We start from the raw sequence: 21958 nt of genomic DNA, 5'->3' as shown, positions 1-21958 counted from the left end.
GAGCCTCTGGGCCACCCTGCAGCCTTAGTGTGACCCCCGGAGCCTCTGGGGTATAGAAAGAGAACTGACTTACGCAAGGCATCCTCTGACCTCCGTGCATGCACCGTGGTACATGTACAGTCTTGCTTACATGCCTCCAAATACACACAAACACATACTAACCAGTACTTCTCAACCCTCCTAATGCAGACCCTTTAATACAGTTCCTCATATTGGGGTGACCTCAACCATAAAATTATTTTGTTGCTACTTCATAACTGTAATTATGCTACTGTTATGAATCATAATGTAAATGTCTGATATGCAGGATATCTAATGTGTGACCCCCAAAGGGGTGGTAACCCACAGGTTGAGACCCACTGCTAAGCAAGCAAGTAATTACATTTTCAAAAAGGAAGAGCGAAATGAAAGCAGCTTCTTTACCCCTTGCAGACTGTGAGAGGAAACTTGACCTAGCACATTCCTCACAAAGACATCCCACTCAGTGCTGGCTTCTCTGTGGCAATCCACTTGGACAGAAGCAAGCCGAAACAAGCTTTGGTCAGCCAACGGCTCAAGTGTTGCCCCGGATTCGTACTGTGTTTTCAGTAGTGACTCAGAAACACCTCACGTTGTGCAAGAACTATTTCTACATGAAGGCCTCGCTGAGCAAAACAATCAGTGCACTTTACAATCGCATCAACAGACCCATTTATTAAAGGGAGACAACAGAGTGAAAAACCAAGAACTCCCTACCCTGGGCTGGAAGGTACTGATGACTTAGTGGCTGGGGTCAGGAACTTGCTTGGGAAGCACTGAGAAGGTGCACCCACAGCCAGCACAGGAGCAAGTGGGACAGATGGTCAGAATGCCTTGTCCTCATTACTTTCTGTAGACCCATGGGGGCCAGGACCCCACAGGCTAGGCAGAGGGGCCTGATGATGCTGTAAGGAAGGGAACACGTCCACAACTAAGGGACTTGTAATAAGTTGAAAGTGTGCCTTACGCTGCTGTCATAGTGACCAACTAATAAGGGTAAGCTGGGCAGCCCAGGCAAGGTGCCAGACCAACCAATTCCAAATGTGTTGGCTCTCTGTGTCCATGGTTCCACATCTGCAGATTCAATCAGCCATTATTAAACCTATCAAATCTTGGGGGAATAGCGCCTCGTTACTGAGCGTGTACAAACAATACAGCTGTGTATACAGCTTTTATAAAACTTCTCTGGGCATTATAGAGTCAGTTTCCAGAAAGACCATGTGTGTGCAAACCCCCACTCTTCTGCTCATTGTTTCGGCTACTCTGTCCACTTCGAGACCTTTGCTAGAGCCACAGTCTGGATCTCATCTGCCCAGACCCTCCTGGGTCTGACCATTTAGATAGATCCTGAATTGAGACAAGCAGGGAGTCCCTCAGCTCTGGCTCCTCTTGCCTTCTCCACCCATGTCTCTGGGAGCTCCTGAGACATACGTGGCAGTAGCAGTCTGTGAGGGAGGATGGTGTGAGGCTGCTTAGCATGGAGGACTGTAAGAGGCAAGAGGGGATGTGAGTGCTCCCGCTGGCTACATTGTGCTGCTGCAGGTAAACCAGGGAGCCGCACCATCTCAAGGATCAGAGGCTTGGCAAGCAGTGCAGGTGTGGCACACGGGACACAGGAATTCCCCAAGTGTGGAGTGTTTGCACCAGTGGCAGCTTGGGAGCTCCTCACACTTAAAGGCAAGCACTGTACTCCATGAGCTATCTTCCCCAGTCCCTGAACATTTCCTTTTCCTCAAAAGAAAACTAACTTTATTGTTTTCTTAACTCTGTAAACAATAGATGCATCCGGAAGAATGCAGATACAATGTGGAACATAACCTGAGCTCTCCTTGTGTTAACTCACAATTTCCTCACAACGACCTCAACAGTTAGTACTAGATCATCCCCAGATTTCAGATGAAGACACTGATAGAGGCCACATGTGCTTAGGTCAGAAAGCAAGTCTATGATCCAAGTGAGAGTCAGGGAGAGAAAGAAGTAAAACTCCCAGGTAATAGCACCATCCTGAGAGAAGCATCACGAGCATAGCATCACCAGCACAGCATCACCAGCACAGCATCACCAGCACAGCCTCACCAGCACAGCATCACCAGCACAGCATCACCAGCACAGCATCATGAGCACAGCATCACTAGCACAGCATCACTAGCACACCAAGAGCATCCCCTAGTAGCTTGGCTCTGGTTTATATATAGATTATTTTCACTACAATGTGAAATCTTATCATATTAAAAATACATTATATATGTATACATATATTCTATGCTTATATAACACACAGTAAATATGTTTCTCATATATGTGACATAATATATATTTTCTTTTTTTCTTCACAATACCACATACTCAACAGCTTGGCTCTAACTCTATGGCATCATTTGAATGGCATGTGAATGACCCTTTATTATACATTGAAATTATCTCCATTTTTTACTGTTATAAATGTTGCTTGAATAAATATCCTGGATCAAATATTTTAGTATTTATCTCATCAATTTCTGGAGGTAAAATCCCTAAAAGTGGTCATTCTGTGCCAAGGATGATAAGCCTTTTAAAGTATAAATGCTTGGGGAGGGTTCCATCTGCACTGACTCCTCAGAACTCCCACACACCCAACATTAATTAGCCCAGTAGCCTGGACTCTCCCTGAGACCATGCTAACTTTCCTTTTCTAACCCCAGCACTGGGGAGGCTGAGACAAAGAGGACTGAAAGTTCAAGGCCAGCCTGAGCTATACTGTGAGTTCTAGGCCAGCCCAGGCATGACCCCATCTCAGTAGGAAGAAAGGCAAGTTAGCAAGATGACTCAGTGGGTAACAACAGCTTGGCTCCAATCCTAATGAGCTGAATTTGGCCACCAGGATCCATGTGCTAAAAGGACAGGACTGACCCACAGTTGTGTTCTGACTGCCACACACACGCACGCCAAAAGAAAATCAAAAATATAATATAAAATATGTTTAAAGAGGAGAGGCAGTAAGAAGAGGGAAGGAAAGGGCAAGGGAGGAGAAAAGGTGGTGACTTCTTCATAGGAGAGGGGCAAAACCACCCAGCAGAGAAGGATGGGAAGCGGGCCAAAGGTCATACCGGCCATGAAAGGGATTACAGAACTGTTTCTTTTGCCAGTTTCAATTGCATTGTTGCTTTTTTTTCTGTTGCTATGGTAAAAAACTGAATAAGAATGTAACTAATAGTGAAGTGTAAAGTACATTAGTCAGAGCTCCGGGCTTTAGGGTGGCCATTCTCATTCAATGAGATTTGCTACTGGGCAAATGTTTAAGTGGCTTCCTTAAGCTTGCTATGTGATATTTATTTAGAATGAAGTGATTTTATTTGCAAATTAAAAAAAAAAAACCTCCATTTTCTTCCTTGCCAACCCCCCAGTTGCTTGTATGCACCTTCTCAACCATACAGAAAAAGGATTAGCCTCTTATCTTTTTTATGATTACATGCTGCACGCCTAGATTGGGCAGATCTACCGCTACACTACCATCTTCCACATCTATGAGACCCCTTAGAACTTGGACTCCAAGGACTTGTGTTTTTGCTCTGCTTTTCTTCTTTCTCCTCCTCTGTGTCCCCTCCCTCTCAAACCTCCTCCTTCTCTCCTCCAACTCTCAGCTCCACCTTCCCTTTATCTGCCCAATCATCAGCTCTCCTTTATTTTACAAATTAAGGTGGGAAGCAGGCTTACAGGAAATCACCTGAGTGCTGACTCATTCCTTGTTCACAACTCCTCACAGGAGAACGGAATTAACATCAAATATAATTAGCCCCAGGGCTATCTGCAACATATGTTAATGTAATTTTTTTCAATTTTTATTAGATATTTTCTTCATTTACATTTCAAATGCTATCCCAAAAATCCCCTATACCTTCCCCCCCCACACCTGCTCCCCTACCCACCCACTCCTAGCTCAGCAGGTAAGAGCACTGACTGCTCTTCTGAAGGGCCTGAGTTCAATTCCCAGCAACCACATGGTGGCTCAGAACCATCTGTACAGCTTCAGTGTACTCATATACATGAAATAGCCTGTTTTGTTTTTTTTTTAATGGCACAGAGAATGTCATTTCTGTTAGGCTTCCTCTTCTCTGCATGAACTGAGATCCTAGACACTTGCTGCCCAGCCTTATAAGAGCTGCAAGACATGGGCTGACTCAGCAACCAGGGGTCTTCCTTCCTGGTGCCACACCCTGGACTGCAGGCTTCCCTGTGAGCATCCACACCCTAGCTTTCACCTTTCCTGAGCAGAAAAACCCTTCTGACTTCACAATGGCCTTGTCCTACAAGGGAACCAAATGCCCGCGTCCTAAATGTAGGTGAGCCAGGACCTTCTGGTAAGTCACCAAGGAGGCCACTGTGGCCTCCAGTGATCACTTTATCATTTTAATGTCTCTTTGTAGGACTGAGAGAATTCCAGAAGGAAGTGCCTCATTCGTAGCTCTTCTTCTTCTTCTTCTTCTTCTTCTTCTTCTTCTTCTTCTTCTTCTTCTTCTTCTTCTTCTTCTTCTTCTTCTTCTTCTTCTTCTTCTTCTTCTTCTTCTTCTTCTTCTTCTTCTTCGCCCAGCCTTTATCCCTGCCCGTGTTTCAGAGGCACCAGCTGCATGCTCACAGCCCCTGAGTGTCTGGGCAGAAAACATACTTAGTTCATTTTCTGTTGTGTCCTGTTGTTTTTGTAGTGCTAGTTATAGGAAAGTAAAGTAAAAATGCTTTAGAGACTGTGGTGCTTTGAATAGGAATGGTCCCATAGACTGTGTTTATCTGCTTGGTCCATAGAGAATGGCACTATTAAGAGGTGTGGCCTTGTTGGAGGAAGTATGTCACTGTGGGGGCGGGCTTTGAGATCTCATATGCTCAAGTTATATCCAGTGTGGCTCAAAATCCCTTCAGTTGCCTGCAGATCAAGACGTACAACTCTTAGCTCCTTCTCGAGCACTATGTCTGCCTACATGCTGCCATGACGATAATGGACTGGACCTCTGAAACTGTAAGCCAGCCCCAATTAAATGTTTTCTTTTATAAGAGTTGTCATGGTCATGGTATCCCTTCACAGCAACAAAAAAATCCCGAAGACAGAGAACTTTCCAATCAAGTAATCTATAATTATAGAAAGACATGTCATCAAATAGAAAATAGGTAAAGAAGTGTTGAAATTTATAGTTGCATGAAAATCAATACTTTTTGAGAAATGGCATAACTGCAGATGTTTCAGTCCTATGAATTTAAAAAGAATGCTGCTTGTACAGCCCCTGACCTTAAGCTCAGAGTTCACGAAGCCTTTGGAGTACAGCACTGGGTGGAAGGCAGCTGGCAGGCAGAGACTGTGTCCAGGGACATGTACATTACCTCAGGAAGATGGCTGCCAGACCAGGCAGGGTGGTAAGATATTCTGCGGACTGGGAATTGTACCAGAAAATGGCTCAGAGGCACAAAGCAGCACAGGATGCTTCCAGGACCAAGTTAAGCCTGTACTGAAGTGGCATAGAATAGGAGAAGGCACCAGCAATAAAACATTGTGGTTTATACCCAGCATTTGGGAGACTGAGGCAGGAGGATTGCAGAGCTAAACTGTCTCTTTAAAAAGTAAAATAGAATGAGGAAGGGTAGAGAAGAGGGAGGGGGAGAAGAAGAGGAAAATGGGGGAAACAGGAAAGGGGGAGAGAGGAGGAGATGGTAAGCATCTAGACTCGGAAGGGCTCCTAAGTCCTGGCAGAAAATTGCCCTTTATTCTGAAAACATGGGAAAGTGTCTAGAAGATGCCAATCAGGGGGCGCCTGTCGGATGAGCTCTCATCTCTACTTCCCCCTGGAAGCCATAGAATCTGGTAGGTGGACCCTTGAAAGATGGCCAAGTTCTCATCTCACCATTTGAGATTCTGACCTTTAGCCAACTGCAAAATCAGGTGAGCTGAGGGAAGAGGCATCCACGCAGGGCCCAGTTTGGGCTTCTTCTGACTGATTTCATCTGCCAAAATCTCGGCAACTTCATTTCTCAAATCTTTGAGCTGAAGAGAGAGACTCGGGAGTTTGCCCAGGCTCCCTTCTCCCACAACTGACTCCAGACTGATTCGGGTGACAAAGAAAGATTTGCATTCATTCATCTAAGGCTCACAGTATGAAGGTGCTATTCCACTCTCCCCTGGTTGGGCCCTGTATTCACGTGGATCCTTGTGGTTTGTGCTGCTCAGAGCAGAAGTGTTGAATGAGGATATTTCCCCTGGGACCTAGTTTTCCTTAGACGTTACAATACTATTTTGTTGTTGTTGTTGTTGTTGTTATTTTGGAAAATACTTTTAATTCTTTGAAATTTTTATACGATGTGTTTTGGTCATTTCATCTGGTCTCCACCAACACCTCCAAAATCAACACTCTCTGCACTGCCTGCCTAACTTTGTGCCCTCTTTCAAAAAAAAAAAAAAATCAAGTCTAATTAATGCTGCCTCTATGCTCTAGAGCATGGACCATCTACATGGAGCACAGCTAACCTACCAGGTGCTTTACTCTTAAAAACAAAACAAAACAACAACAACAAAAAAAAAAAAACCAGATTTTCCATCTCCAAGTATCTATCAACTGTCAGTAGCTCTCCCCAGCTGGGGGTGGGACCCCTCTTAATCTTAGCTTCTTAGACAACCTCTGTGGAGCGGTGTAACATGCGAAGACCAAAGCCTGACATTGGGTGTCTTCCTGTACCACTCTCTACTTTATTGCCTTGTGTGGTGGTTTGAATATTCTTGACCCAGGCAGCGGCACTTTAGAAGGTAGAGGAAGTGCGTCACTGTGGGGGTGGGCTTTGAGACCCTTCTCCTAGCCACATGGGAGACAGTCTGTTCCTGCCTTCCTCTGGATGAAGATGTAGAACTCTAAGTTCCTGCTGCACCATGTCTGCCTGGATGCTGCCATGCTCCTGCCTTGTTGATAATGGACTGAACCTCTGAACCTGTAAGCCAACCCCAATTAAATGTTGTTCTTATAAGAGTTGCCTTGGTCATGGCATCTGTTCACAGCAGTAAACCCAAACTAAGAGAGCTTGAGACAGGATCCTTTATGGAACCAGAAGCCTGCTGTTTTCACTAGGCTGGCAAGCCAGTATATTCTCAGGGCCTGCCTCTACCCATAGTTCTAGGGTTACAGGTACATCTAACCATGCCTGACTGCAGTTTGGTTGGTTGTTTTGTTTTGTTTTCATTTGAATTCTGAATATTAAATCTCATGTTCTCAAAGCTGCAGAGCAGTGCTCTTCCCCACCAAGCCACTTCCCAGCTCCACATCCTTTGTCTTTTACGGATTTTGTGATCACATTCTCTCGTGTGAACACCTGAAAAAGGTTCAGGGTCTTGGACCCCTTTATTCTGAATCTGCTTGGGTCCTCTCTAAAGTGTGAGACAAAGGCTTGGATAGAGATGGTTTATTTATGGGTTGGTCTCAAGAATCACAAATTTGAGAGGGACATGGGGACAAAGAAAAGCTAATAGGTCATGTGCCATAAGTAGAATATTACCATTTTAAGAATATTCTAAGTTATATAGAATGTCCTTCAGAAATGGTCCATGGAGAGACAGGAAACAGGGCTTTTCCCATCAACTTCCACCCAGTGGGATAAACGATGCTACTAGGGACATTAAATGTCTGGGTTTCCAGATACTTAAAAAGCTCTTGGAGCCACAGCAATAGCCCTCAAGTAAGAAGAAAGAAATCAAATAAAACTTTCAAGATGGGACAGGGAAAAGCCAGTCAGGAGGGAAGTGAGACAGTTGGCATTGCAGCCTTTAATCTGTGAACCCAATGGGATATCTCAGCTGTTCCCTGTTCCATATGATGCTGGAGGTAGGCGGGCACCTTCCCCAGGCCACTTCTCAGAGCAGAGCCCAAACTGCCTTCTCTTGGCACTCCCAACCTCTGAACCAACCACCAGTCCTTCTAAGGGCCTGGGTCAGGGATTTTGTGTGTGTTCTGTTTTGTCTTCATAGTTGTGGTAGTTTGAATATGCTTGGCAGAGGAAGTGCTACTATTAGGAAGTATAGCCTTGTTGGAGGAAGTATGTCACCATGGGGGTGGGCTTTGAGACCCTCCTCCTCGCTGCCTGGAAACAGTCTGCTCCTGGCATCCTTTTGATGAAGATGTAGAACTCTCAGCTCCTCCTGCACCATGCCTACCCAGATGCTGCCATGCTCCCACCTTGATGGTAATGGACTGAACCTCTGAACCTGTAAGCCAGTCCCAATTAGATACTGTCCTTATAAGAGTTGCCTTGGTCATGGTGTCTGTTCACAGCAATGGAAACCCTAACAACAGTAGTTTTTTAGTACTAACAGGTACAGAAATGCTTTTAACATCTTCTTCAGGTGAATTTCCAGAAACAAGCACGTGTTTCTCCCTGTGATTCCTAGACACTCTCTCCATCCCAATGAAGAGCCAATTGTTGAAAACATCCAAGCTCCCTTTATTTCAGGTAAAGAGAGACCAACACTGCATGTATTCTACATATTTCCTTAGACCCCAGCCTAGGAGAGGGAACAGGCAAGTGAGTGTCAGGAGTTCATGGAGGAAGGCACATGTAGAACCCCAAGACCCTACCTTCCTATCTCCCACAGACATGCCCATTGTAGAACCCCAAGACCCTACCTTATCTCCCACAGACATGCCCATTGTAGAACCCCAAGACCCTACCTTATCTCCCACAGACATGCCCATTGTAGAACCCCAAGACCCTACCTTATCTTCCACAGACATGCCCACCAGGGTGTCCAGGAGAAGCAAATGTCCCTGAGCCCCCAAGACTCTGCTTCCAAACACCACATTTCACTTTAAACTTTACAAACAAACTAACTGTAGTTGGACAGACAACACAAAGCTTCCCATAGATACAGCCCGAAACTCATGAGTAACATATGGCAGGATAAACTTGTGAAACCCCAGGAAACACCATGATACAGAACTGCCCAGGAAGGGTCAGCTTGGGGGGACAAAGCTGCCCTTCACAATCAAACCTGCAGATACTGACTTAGAAAAACAAAACAAAACAAACAAACAAAAACACAATAAAAATTGTCAACCAGTGGGGAGAATGAGTTGGATATAATCCAGATATGTTCTATGAACATAATGACAATATGAAATTGTCAAGAGAATTTATTGTTTAAACAAAAACATACACACATGGTGTGGGGGGGGGGGGAATAAATCACCAATTAGTCCAGAAGACAAAGAAATCAACCCCAACCCGAAACAAAAGCTGTCAATCTGACCTGAATTCATCTCTGTCAAACTTTGCAACAAGTTAAGAGAAGGCCATTTGGCCGTGACAAGTCAGGGGTCATTTTATTTCCCAATCACACATCAGAACTCACACTGCCCTAGAGCTAAGATATTAACATGACTTTTAAATTTGGAATCCAGTCTCTTGATGGCATTTTCACTGTATCAATGGGACATAAGAGGAACCATACCCCACAGCATACACTTCTTGAAACCCCATATTGCTCCAATGTAAGGAGAAAAAAAAATGTGTTCAACTTGATATAATTTGTTACTTTTCCATATCTTAAGCTTTTCCAAGAATTTTTCTACAGTACCATGTGTAGTTTGAGTCTATTCTTTTTAATCATGAGTGCTCATTTTGTTAAACAAAAAATAAATATTAGCACCACCCTAAAGAAGTCTGGAATTTAAGCCATTAACTCATTAAACCTCAAAAGTCCTGTGGTGTATATATGGTTGCTTCAGTTTACAAATGGGGAAACTGAGTCACAGAGCAGCTCAGTGTGCTGTAAAGTGCCACACAGCAAAAGAGCAGGCTATGAAACACAAAGTAAGTGTAGGCATGGATCCCACAGTGGAGCACTTGCACAGCAGGGATAAGGTGCTGAGCTCAACTCCCAGTGCCTCAAAAAGAAAATGGCATGATGATAACGGTGTGTACTGGTGTGTGGCTGTAACCCTAGTTCTGGGAGGCTAAGGCAGTTGGACTACGAGGTCGAGGCTCTCTGGACTATACAATCAGATCTTTGCTTTAAAAACTGACGTAATAGGTACATCTTGGTCATTAATGACAGAAGTTGAGTAAGCGCTTGGCTCTTTGGAAAGCTGATTCACAACTAAGTCGGGATCACAGCTTTCAGACCCATGATGGCTCTGTCTGTGCACTAAATCACGTGCAATCCAATGGTGAGATTCTGTCAGGAGAAGCCCTTCCCATCACAACACAGAATAAGGAGGCCCTTCTATCATAAAACTAGGCCCAACCTGAATGAAGATGACATTTCAGAAGCCTCAATACCTTTCGATTTTCAGGGTACAGTACACATCTTTAGTTATTTCTGCAGTATTTCTTGGGTGAGCTGTACTGTGCACACAACAGGAACAAGAACAATACGATGACTAGCACGTCGCTGATGTTAGTGGTTTTATGAGTGTTGACAAGATCTGACAGATTCACACACTAACAGCAGCTGCTCCTCTTCTTACTCTTATTGCTGACTATACGTGCATGGGCCTGCTGTTGAATGCTCTTCTCTTCATACATGACACACCTATTTTGGATCTATTAGTGGTCATGCTGCAGTTGTCTCCAGAAGGCCCAGCCCCAGGTGGGAGCTAAGATCACTTCTCTTGCTCTAGATCTGCCTATCTGGACTTTCCCATGAGCTGGAGCACAGGACACATGGCCTCTTACTGGCTTCCTTCACACACCGTGATGTTTTCTGGATTTGCTTATGTAGCCTTCATCAAGATTTCCTAGCTCTCCTTGTTGGATACTAGCCTACTGTGGGGCATGCTGCATCGGGTTCACTCACTCAGCAGCTGGTAGAGCTTCTAGCTGCTCCCACCTTTTAGCTCTTATGATCAGTGGTACAGTCACGACTGATGAGCAAGGGCTCTGTGGACACACACACTCCTTTCTCTTGGGCACAAATTACAAGTGAGACCTCTGAGTCATGTGGTAGCAGTGTGCTTGACTTTGTGAGGTGTCCAAAGCAGCGGTACCATTTTGCATTTCTACCAACTGTGTCTATGGGTTCCAGCTTCTTTGCCTCGTTACCATTGCTACTATCAAAATTTTTATTATAACCATCTAAGTCAGTATAAATGATGTCCTATTACAGTTGTAATTATGTTTTTAGATTTACTTTATTTTTATTGATGTGCATGTGAAGACCGGTACCCACGGGGGCTAGAAAAGTGTTGCAGATCCCCTAAGCTGGAGCTGCAACTAGCTGTGAGCTGCTTGACACGGTGCTGAGAACTGCTCTGGGGGAGCAGCTCATGTTCCTAACCACTATCCCATACTCACTGCTGCCACCCTATCTCCCCTGCTGACTCCCCATCTCCCCTGCTGACTCCCCCTCTCTCCTTCCAACACCCCATATCTCCTGATGACACCCCATCTCTTCTGCCACCATCCCATCTCTCCTACTCATACCCCATCTCTCCTGCTGACACCCCCATCCCTCCTGATGATACCCCATCTCTCCTGCTCACACCCCATCTCTCCTGCTGGAACCCCATATCTCCTGATGACTCCTTATCTCTCTTGCTCACACCCCATCTCTCCTGTCGACACCCCATTTCCCCCACCCCTTATCATGTTTTGATTTGAATTTCCCTATTGACTAATGATGCTGAGCCTGCTTTGGCAGACTTTCTGACCATTGGTATATGTTTTACTATATCAGACCTTTGGGCTGTTTTCTTGCTGGACTCATACTGTTAACCTGGAATTGTCCTCATTGTCTCAGCCTTTCTTGGTCTTTAGGACATCCCATTCTCTCGTCTGACTTCCTCCGTCATCTGTGACCCAGGCCAGACTTCTTGGCTGACTGATTCCTCCCCTTCGCTCTGGCTCCTCAGTGTTGGTGAGTGGCAGGACTCAGCCCTTTGGTCTATTCTTTTTTAAATTTCATCCACTTTGGTAGTTGAATACTGTCAATATGCTCTCGATTCCTTACCAGCAGTCTCAGGCAATGGTTTGAGAGAAAGCACCCTGGGCCCCAAAATGCCCAATGCCTTGGGCCCTTTACTAAATGGACAACAAGAAACCCACTCTGCTCCCCAAGACAGTGGCACCAAGCAGGCCAGGTTGATGCCCATTGAACAGAGCCGACTAGCGCAGCACTGCAGAACTCTGAAAAAACGACTACAACAGAACCATGGCTACAAAGACACACCAAGACCTACACCACAGTGAAGATGCTCAGCTAAACAAGATTTAAACAGAGCCTTGGGGCTGGTGAGATGGCTCAGCCGGTAAGAGCACCTGACTGCTCTTCCGAAGGTCCTGAGTTCAAATCCCAGCAACCACATGGTGGCTCATAACCATCCGTAACAAGATCTGACTCCCTCTTCTGGAGTGTCTGAAGACAGCTACAGTGTACTTACATATAATAAGTAAATAAATCTTTAAAACAAAACAAAACAGAGCCTAGAGTAGTCTTTTAACATAATTATCCAAAGACCTAGAATACAGCAGAAAGTCCTCATTGCACTAGGAAAGAATCATAATTTGGAAAGACGACATGGCAGAAAAATCTGAGAAATTCTCTAAGGCAATAGTCATAACCTGTTCCAACCAGTGATCATAAGTACTCTGGGACAGGTATAAAACCTCCAAGAACAAATAAAACACACAACAAAGAACAAGTACCAAGGGACTGACAACCCAGGAGGTGAACGCCTGAGAGCGTAACAGAAGGAAAACACAAAAGAATCTGCGGGCTTGACGCAGAACAATGCAAACTGCCTCATCTGAAAAAAGGACAGGAAAAAATCAACTGGAAAATAAAAATGATAATATGCCCAGTCAGAGAACTGGGGAATAGCAATGAAAAAGTGAGCCTTTGGGGACTTTAGAGGCAGCTCAGTGGTTAGGACAACTTGCTGCTCTTCTAGGGGGCCCAAGTTTAATTCCTAGCACCCATGTCCTGTAGCTCACAACAGCCCTGTAACTCCAGCTCCTGAGTGGGACGGGGTCTGATCTCTGCAGACACCAGCATACATGTGGTAAACCACACCAACACACACACACACACACACACACACACACACACACACACCTTTTAAAGCTAACATTAGTTATCAGAATCCCAAAGAAAATGTGCTGAGAATTACTTAGTGAAACAAGGGCTTGAAATATCCAGAGCTGATGAAAAGCACAAACTAACAGATTCAAGCAGCTATATGGGAGAAGCCAAAACTAAATGAATCCATATTCAATGTCTACTCCTAGCCCAGACAGCAATCCAAACAGTAGCACTAGATGCACAGTCTTCCAGTGGACATCTGAGCCAACAGTGGTGTTCACAAGTCTAGGGCATCCCTGAACTCTCCAGCTAATTCCACTGGCAACCCACGATGAAGTCATGGCAGCTCTGTCATCTAAGCGTAGCTGGTATCCACTTGCTCACTGCCATGGCTACTAACAGCATCTTTCTCATGGGTTATAGTAACTGTCTCCCATCCAGCTCCTCCTATAAACTCTACAGAGCACTCCAAAATGACTTTAAGGTACACGTCTGATCCTTGTCTCGCCCTCAAGCCAGTGTCATTGCTAAGGCTTGGGCATGCTTGCTCTTCCCTGACCTCTGTCTCAGCTGCCACCACCTCCTGGTTCACTCTCCCTCCATGCAGCTCCATGTTCTCACACAAGCTCTGCCTTAGGGCCTGTGTAGAGCTATTCCCTTTGTCTGGGTGATGGACATCTACACACATGACAAAGTCCTTCATACACTTCAAGACTCTGCTTCTGCCATGCATTCTCAATAAACTCTGTTCTGAACACCAAAGAAAAGCGGCCAACTACAATCCGCTTGTCCCTGACTCTCATGAAGCCCTGAATCTGCTCTGCTTTTTCAGGCCTCTGTTACTCGGTTCAGTTCCAAACGCACTACACAAGTTTATTATGTATTATTTAGTAGCTGTGATACAAACCAAGTGCCTACTGGAGTGTAGTAAATATGTGTTAAAGGAATAGTGTGAACTCCCTCCTTTAAAAGGCAGAATAAGCCAGGCATGGTGGCGCTCCAGAGGCAGAGGCCAAAACAGGTGGATCTCTGTGAGTTCAAGGCCACCCTGGTCTACAAAGCAAGTTCCAGGACAGCCAGGACTATTGCACAGAGGAATCTTGTCTTGAAAAACTGAAATAAACTAAACTAAACTGTAGAATAAGCTGTATTCATTTTCATTTTCTACTTGGGCATAACAAAGTACCTTACACTTCATGTCTTGAACATAATAACATTTATTATCTCAAACTACCAATTAGGAGTCAACATGGCTGGGCCAAGTTCTCTGCTCAAGATCAAAAGTGCAATCAAGCTGTCAGCTGGATTCTCTCTGTGGGCTGTTGGCTGGAGGCCGCCCTCAGTTTCCAGAGCCTACTTTCAAATCCTTGCCCCATGGCTGTCTCCAGGGCAAGTTCACAACCTGACAGCTTTTGCCTTCCTGGCTAGTAGGAGATTCTCTCATAGTCAAATGTCTTCTCTCAGAAGAGGCAGTCCCACTGGAAACTCCTCTCATCAGAGAAAAGCTCCCCATTTGAATCCACTGACCATAAAATGCAATCATAAAAGTCCCTCATAAAAAGTCCACATCCAATGGAGTAACTATAACAGTCACCAAGTTGCCTGTTCTCAAGGGCAGGGGGTTGACCATATGTATATGTGCCAGAGGCAGCCATCTTGGGACCTTCATAGCCTACACAGAAGAATAGACAGCAGGCTTGCCTCCCTGTGACCAGTTGGCCAAATAAGGCCCCAAATTATGCTATTCAATATCCTGTGAATCAGGATTTCCAGGAAAATAAATGCAAGAAAAATATAGTTACCACACCCATATGTTTGACGGCATTGTTCACAATAGCTCAACACTGGAAGTAAGCCAAGTGACCATCAATGGGAACACACAAAGGTGGGTAAAAATACATGGAATTCTATTCATTTGGCCTGGAAGAGAGGGACATACTGGCATATAGTACAAAGTGTCTGACTCTTGAAAGCATAGGTTAATGAATGCAAGTTAACCATAAAAAGGCAAATATTGTATAATTCACTTACATGGCATTCCTAGAGACATTGGTCCCCAGAAAATAGCACAGTAGTTGCCCAGAGTGAAGAAGACAGGGGATGGAACTGACTAGGTGTGGAGTTTCAGCTTTACATAATAAGGAGATGAAGACTCGGGAAGGCGGGGATGGTGTTGAGGCAACAATGTCAATCTATCAAATGCCACTGAACAAGGGCACTTAGATGGTGAACACGATACATTTTATATTTGCATTATGCCACAATTAAAATAATAATAAAGGATAATTTTATAATACAACTATTCACAACTATAGATTTGTGTATTTCACATATGTGTATGCATGTAGGTATATGTGTGAGGGTGTGTATACACATATGTGCTCTTATGTGTGGAGCCCAGAGGTCAGCACTGGGTCTGGTCCTTAACCGCTCTCCATCTTATCTTTGGAGACCGTGCCTCTTACTGGACGTGGAGCTGCCTGACCCGGCAGGCCGGCCAACACACCCTAGGGATTCCCGGTCTCCACCTCCACAGCACCAGGACTACAGCCTGCCACCATGCCTGGCTTTTTATGTAAATCCTAGAAGACTAAACTTAGGTCCTCATATTTGTACAGCAAGCACTTTACAACTGAGCCAAGACAAGGTTGAGGATCTGCACTGTGACTTCCGCTGGCCTGGGCTTTACAGGGAGCAAATGTCCATGTCATGGATAGAAAACAATAAATGGATTAAAACTAACATTTATTTCTGTCTGTCGGAAATCACAGAAACAGAGATCCAAGCCCAGTATCTCTGTTCCAACCAAAAGCAGCACTCACCTGCCCCAGATCCAAGGTGAGGTTGACTTCATTGTACTGTGTGCCAGAGGAGAGAGGCGGGCTTTGCCACCACCGTTCTGATCCATCAATCGCATGGATGGCCGGATGTGCCTTCCTGGAATCCTCAGAATTGCAGTAGTCACAGAACTGGCCCTGGGGAGGAGAAAAGGCCTTTTACATTTTTTCAAGGAAATGTTTTTGTATTAGTTTAGCAGAAGAAACAGCCTAGACAGACTGCTCCATGCTAGCTAGAGATGGCTGTTGTACTGCTGCATGGCAGGCAGTGCCCTCGACAGGAGCCTCTTTTCACCTAGTCTGAAGCCAGGTCTGCTGTTTGTAGTCTGGTTATCGGGTTTTTTCCTGTCCTTTATGACTTTGCTTTCCTCGACCTACACAACTCTTTACAAAGAACTTCCAAATTGGGGATGCAAGGATATTTTCTCCTTCACAAAACCACTGGACTCTTAGCAGTTCGGTGCAAGGCACATTCTCTACCATGAGCCCAGTAGAGAGACAAAATGTACAAATGATCACCAAGAGAGCATACAGCAGGTGCCTCCACAGAATACGGAATGCTGCCGCAGTCTAAGGCCGAGCACACAGTCCACAGTGGAAGAGGGGACATTTGGGCTGCCTGGGAGAGTGGCGAAGGGGTAAACAGTCTTTGCCCTCAAGCAAGAAAGTGTCCCGAGTAGGACAACCAACCTGGGCAAAGATGGGGGCCAGCTGGTCTACACCAACCTAAGTACTGGAAGATAAGGCGGGCCTGGCTGGGCTCGATGCAGTGAGAAGCAGTTGTTTCCCCCAGGGGTGCCTGGTGTTACAGTAGCCAACCCCTAACTGAGTTTGTTGCTCTTTGGTAGGCAGATTGTTTTGATTCTGGTTTTGTTTTCGTTTATTCTTTTCAACACAGAATTTTGCAGATATTTGTCAGCCAAAGATCTGAACCTTGGTCTTTCTTGTGTTTGGATAATATGTTAACTGTGTCAAAAGTCTATGATTCCCCACAGCCATGGACCTCACAGACTCGCAAACAAAGTTATCCTGGAGTCTAAGAGGCATGAAGGAGGAGAGGGGAAAGGAGCAAATTGTGCTCGCTGCTTCTTCGGAAATATGCTGCAGCCAGTGGGTGGTTCTTCTGCCATTCTCACCAGTTCTCGGGTGTTTCAAGGTAAGCTTGGTTCTGGTATGTGACCAAATGTCCTTGTGTACAAAATGGGCTTTTGGTGGTATACAACTGCACTTTCCTACATGCTAAGCTATTTGTTTAGATGTTTATCTTTTAATATTAAATACATTTCTAGAACTCAGCAGCACCTCATATGAGGCTAGTGACTGTGTGTGGCTTGTTGTGTAGCCTGTCACTTCAGCCAGTGCGTATACAGCATAGAAGGCCAGCAGAGCAGTGACTCCATTAGCAACTTCTTAAGGATTTTACAGGTTTTCTAGTTAATCTTGTGTGTGTGTGAGTGAGTGAGTATGTAAATGAATGTATGTATAAGTATGTGTGTGAATGTATGTATGTGTGTATGTGTGTGAATGTATGTATAAGTATGTGTGTGTGAATGTATGTATGTATGTATGTGTGAATGTGTGTTGTGAGAGTGTGTGAATGTGTGTGTGAATGTATGTATAAGTATGTGTGTGTGAGTGTGTGAGTGTATATGTGTGAATGTGTGTAAGTGTGTGAATGTGAGTGTGAATGTATGTTTGAGTGTGTGAATGTATGTATAAATATGTGTGTGAGTGTGTATGTATGTGTGAATGTGTGTAAGTGTGTGAATGTGTGTATGAGTGTGTGAATGTATGTGTATAAATATGTGTGTGGGTGTGTATGTATGTGTGAATGTGTGTAAGTGTGTGAATGTGTGTGTGAAAATGAGTGTGTGAAAATATGTGTATGTGAATGTGTGATTATGTGTGTGTGAATGTGTATGTGTGTGTCTTGTGTGATTGTATGTGTGTGAATGTATATGTGAGTGTGTCTGTGTGTGAATGTGTGCAAATGTATGTGAGTGTGTGAATGTGTGTCCTGTGTATATGTATGTGTGAATGTGTCTGTGTGTGAATATGTGTGTGAATGTGTGTGAGTGTGTGAATGTGTGTCTTGGTTTTTTTTTTTTTCTTTTTTCGAGACAGGGTTTCTCTGTGTAACTCTGGCTGTCCTGGAACTCACTTTGTAGACCAGGCTGACCTCGAACTCAGAAATTCGCCTGCCTCTGCCTCCCAAGTGCTGGGATTAAAGGCGCGCGCCACCACGCCCGGCATGAATGTGTGTCTTGTGTGAGTGTATGTATATGTGAATGTGTCTTGGTGTGTGAATATGTCTGTGGGTGTGTGAATGTGTGTCTTGTGTGAGTGTATGTGTAAATGTGTGTGTAAGTGTGTATGTGAGAGTAAGTGTGTGTGTGTGTGTGTGTGTGTGTGTGTGTGTGTGTGTGTGTGTAGGCCACAGAACAACCCTAAGCAATTGGTTCTCTCTATCTTTATGTAGATTCTAGGAATCAAACTCAGGTTGCCAGATTTGAGCAGTAAGGTCCCTCCTCATGGAGGAGAATTTCTACTGTTGATTTAAGCCTCTGAGTTTTGGAGTGTTCATCGTCATCATCATCATCATCATCATCATCATCATCAAAAGGATCAGTAACTGAACCGGAAACAGAATATTCCTAAATTTCAAAAACATATACCAAATCCTTTCATAGCATCAAAAGAAGTACGAACAGTTCATCAGGAAAATGGGCAAAAATAGGAACAGGGCTCTCACAGAAGAGCCAGAAAGGCCTGGGAGTACATCATCACCGTTAGCCGTTCCAGCAGACCACATGCAATAGTGTTTCACACTCAGCCTCCCCAAATTTAAAATGTTGTGACAATAAGTTTTAAAGGGCAGCCTAAGAGTGTGAGTTTCTGAGTGTGCTGATTACTAAGAGTGTGAATTAGTTTAAAACCTTTGGCAGCTGTTTTGGTTTCGCTACTAAAGTAAGTTTACACCTAGGACATAGCAAGCAAGACAACTCCTGAGTTCATAACTCAGGAAGAATAGCCTGCTTGTATTTGATGGCATCACACACAAGAATATGTATTGCCTCTTCACAAGAGCAAAATCCTGAGACTAACCTAACTGTATGGCTACAGGAAAGCAGGCAATTCAAGAATGGCATGGTCACATCACAGGTGGCTGTATAAACAACAAATAAATGGACATGTTCAGCAAGACATGTTCACATACTGAAATACAACTTCTTATTCTAGAAGATATACATGGATATAATAAAATACTCTTTTTTCAATAAGCCACCGAGTATGGGGACAAAGGCCTATAATCCTAGGGCTTGGGAGGCTGTGGTACATGATCATGAGTTTGAGGCCACCCTGGGCTGCACAATGAGACCCTGACTCAAGAAGGAAAAGAAAAGAAAACAAAAAGGAAAGAAGGAAATGAGGGAAACAAGTAATAATTAATAATGAACTCAGGTTGGTGGTTTCCTCATGACTGGAGATGGTGGAAATGGGGGACACGTGCTGCCACACGGGACACCTACTGCCATACAGGGGCACATGCTGCCACACGGGACACCTACTGCCATACAGGGGCACATGCTGCCACACAGGTTACCATTTAGGTTCTACCTTTGGTTTTGGTAGCAAGTTCATGCATGTTTACTGTACTATTAAACGTGCGCACGTGCACACACACGCACACACAGGGTGGGGAGAGTCATACACATAAATAAAATATAATTAATCCCCCCTTTTTAAATGTTAGCATTTAATTAACCTCCAGAGTGGGAAGCCACCAGGACACAGGCTCCTCCAACGCCCTTAATCTTCTCTCCAGCTCTTCTGCTGAAGATCCTGGCCCTCACGATGACAGGTGCTTAGGGAGCGTTCCCTTGCCCAGAACTTTGTCATAGCCCGATTGCACAGCATCAATGACAGAAGCAGCTGCAGGCTTGGTTTTTGCTGCACTGACCTGTGTCTGCTCGCTGACCAACGTCCACAATTTATCCAGGTTGACAGTTGTGCAGAAGTTCTGGTTCCTCTTAAAGTGGTAATACCAAGTTTCCCAAAGTAACCTGGATGCTATGTGTCAAAGTTGATCCTGTGGCGAGCCACACCGCCAGCATTTCCGCAGCCTCCTGAGTGCTTAAGGTGCTTACTGATGCAGCCGTGGCCATGGCCACAGAGTTTCCAGGTTTTTCTCAGTCTGGATGGCATGACGGTGGCAGAAAGGAAAGAGGGAGCAATTAATCCCCCTTTTAAACGAAAGGAGAAGGGACTGTCCAAATAAATAGCCATGCAGTATAGTGCTCCAGCACAGGAGGTCCACAGGAAACGAGCCAGCATTCACACAGCGCTCAGCAACAACGTCTTCTTCATAAGGGTCAGAATCTAGTCCCTGCTAGCTCCCAACACTCTTGATGCTTGTCTTAGGCTAAATATGTCATACTCTATGTTGAATTCATAATGCAACCATTAATGGTCCTGATTCCAACAGTACCTCCAACGGAACTTTTGTTTTCCTTATTGAACATTGATTCCTTTGTTCAATTAACTTAAATGGCTAAAACTCTAAAGCATTAGAAACTGGAGTGAAATCAGAAAGATAACGCTAACAGTTAGGTCTGCCTTTGAAAGAAGTCATTTGACCATCACACTTCCCTAGAAAATGTTAGAAGCAAGATAGGAGACCTGAAGCACCAAGCCACAACATACTGGCTTGGTATCCACAACACTCTGGGATTTGTAACAAAGCACATGAACCCTGAAGGTAGAAAAATGAAGGAACAAAGAGTTTCAATGCCTTCCCTGAAGCCACACACCCAGGGACCAGCCACACACCCAGGGACCAGGGCCTGCACAGAGCTCTGGAGATGCTACACACAGCCCAAGACTTTTCCCTGGCTGAGGCACTCTGTAGCTCCATCAAAGAGATCTGTCTCCGAGTTGGATGGAAAGTGGGGCAGCGGGCGTTTCAGGAGCAATTACACTGTTCTTCAAGTACCTGCCACCGCCAGATGTGCACAGAGGCCCAGCAGTAGTTTCCATGTTCATATCAGGCACAGAAATGCTGGCAAGAGGAACATCTAACCACACTCATCCATCAACAGCCCCATCACATGCCATGCATGCACACTGCCCCGGCTCCACTCCAATTCATCATTCTCTAAGACTCTAGAAGCTACAGTGTCTCCAGTGCTCAAACCTAAGCCAGCCATAAGTGGAGAATATTCTGCAGTGAGACAATTCCAAACCTAAGGCTGCCCCTTTGCAAAGATACTGTTCCCTTTGAGAGGCACTGGAGCATAGAGGAGTGGTTAGAACTGTTAAAGCAAGCACTTGGTCATTTTCTTGAACGTTTGCACAGTGTGGAGTGAGGAGTGACTTCACAGCACACAGAGTACATAGTACCATGGCTCTGCACGATTCACTTTCAGCTGTGCCAGGCTCCTGGATATAGAGATCTGAATGACAGAAAACAAGGGACTCACTGTTGGTTCCAAGTACTTAAGAAAAACTAAGCAAGTGTGTGCAAATACATGATTCAAAAGCTGTGTGCATGTAGTGCAAATCTGGGTCATTTCAGAGGTCTACATTTTGGAGTAGAATAGATGTGTCAGTGAGCTTTCTTGTAGCTATGACAAAACACCAGAGAAAATAATCTACACGAAGGAAAACTGTGGCTCACCATTTTGGGGGTCTCGGTCCATGCTCACCTAGTCCCAACTCTCTGGGCCTGAGACAAGGCAGAGAGAAGCTTGTGGTAGAAAGCAAAATTGTTTGCCTCTTGGCCACCAGGGAGTCAAGAGGTGCGGCAGGAAGAGAGAAATGGCTGGGAATGAGATGAATCCTTACAATGGTGAATGTGATTGACAACTTGACAGGTTCTATGTCTCCTAGGCAACAAGCCTTTGGATGTGTCTGTGATGGAGTCATAGACTGTAATTAGGGTGGTGTTTGTAGCTCGAATGGACTGTCACCTGTGCTAGAGTGGGCCCTCAGTGACTGTCACCCATGCTAGAGTGGGCCCTCAGTGACTGTGCCCTGTGCTAGAGTGGGCCCTCAGTGACTGTCACCCATGCTAGAGTGTCCCCTC

The 21958-nt window shown here is 44.9% G+C and overlaps 1 protein-coding gene and 1 pseudogene across 1 annotated transcript in view; both read right to left on the bottom strand.

Moving 5' to 3' along the window:
• The window catches only part of Lama3 (laminin subunit alpha 3), a 240668-nt gene that overhangs the window by 191095 nt on the left and 27615 nt on the right, over positions 1-21958 (bottom strand). Inside the window, exon 2 of the mRNA XM_021215025.2 lies at positions 15859-16011. Coding sequence (XP_021070684.1) covers positions 15859-16011 — 153 coding nt within the window. The remainder of the gene's footprint in view (positions 1-15858; positions 16012-21958) is intronic.
• On the bottom strand, positions 19635-20079 carry LOC110333400 (annotated as a pseudogene).

The sequence above is a fragment of the Mus pahari genome, chromosome 15, assembly GCF_900095145.1.
Source record: "Mus pahari chromosome 15, PAHARI_EIJ_v1.1, whole genome shotgun sequence".
Lineage (NCBI taxonomy): Eukaryota > Metazoa > Chordata > Mammalia > Rodentia > Muridae > Mus > Mus pahari.
This window is presented reverse-complemented; position numbering and strand designations above follow the sequence as displayed.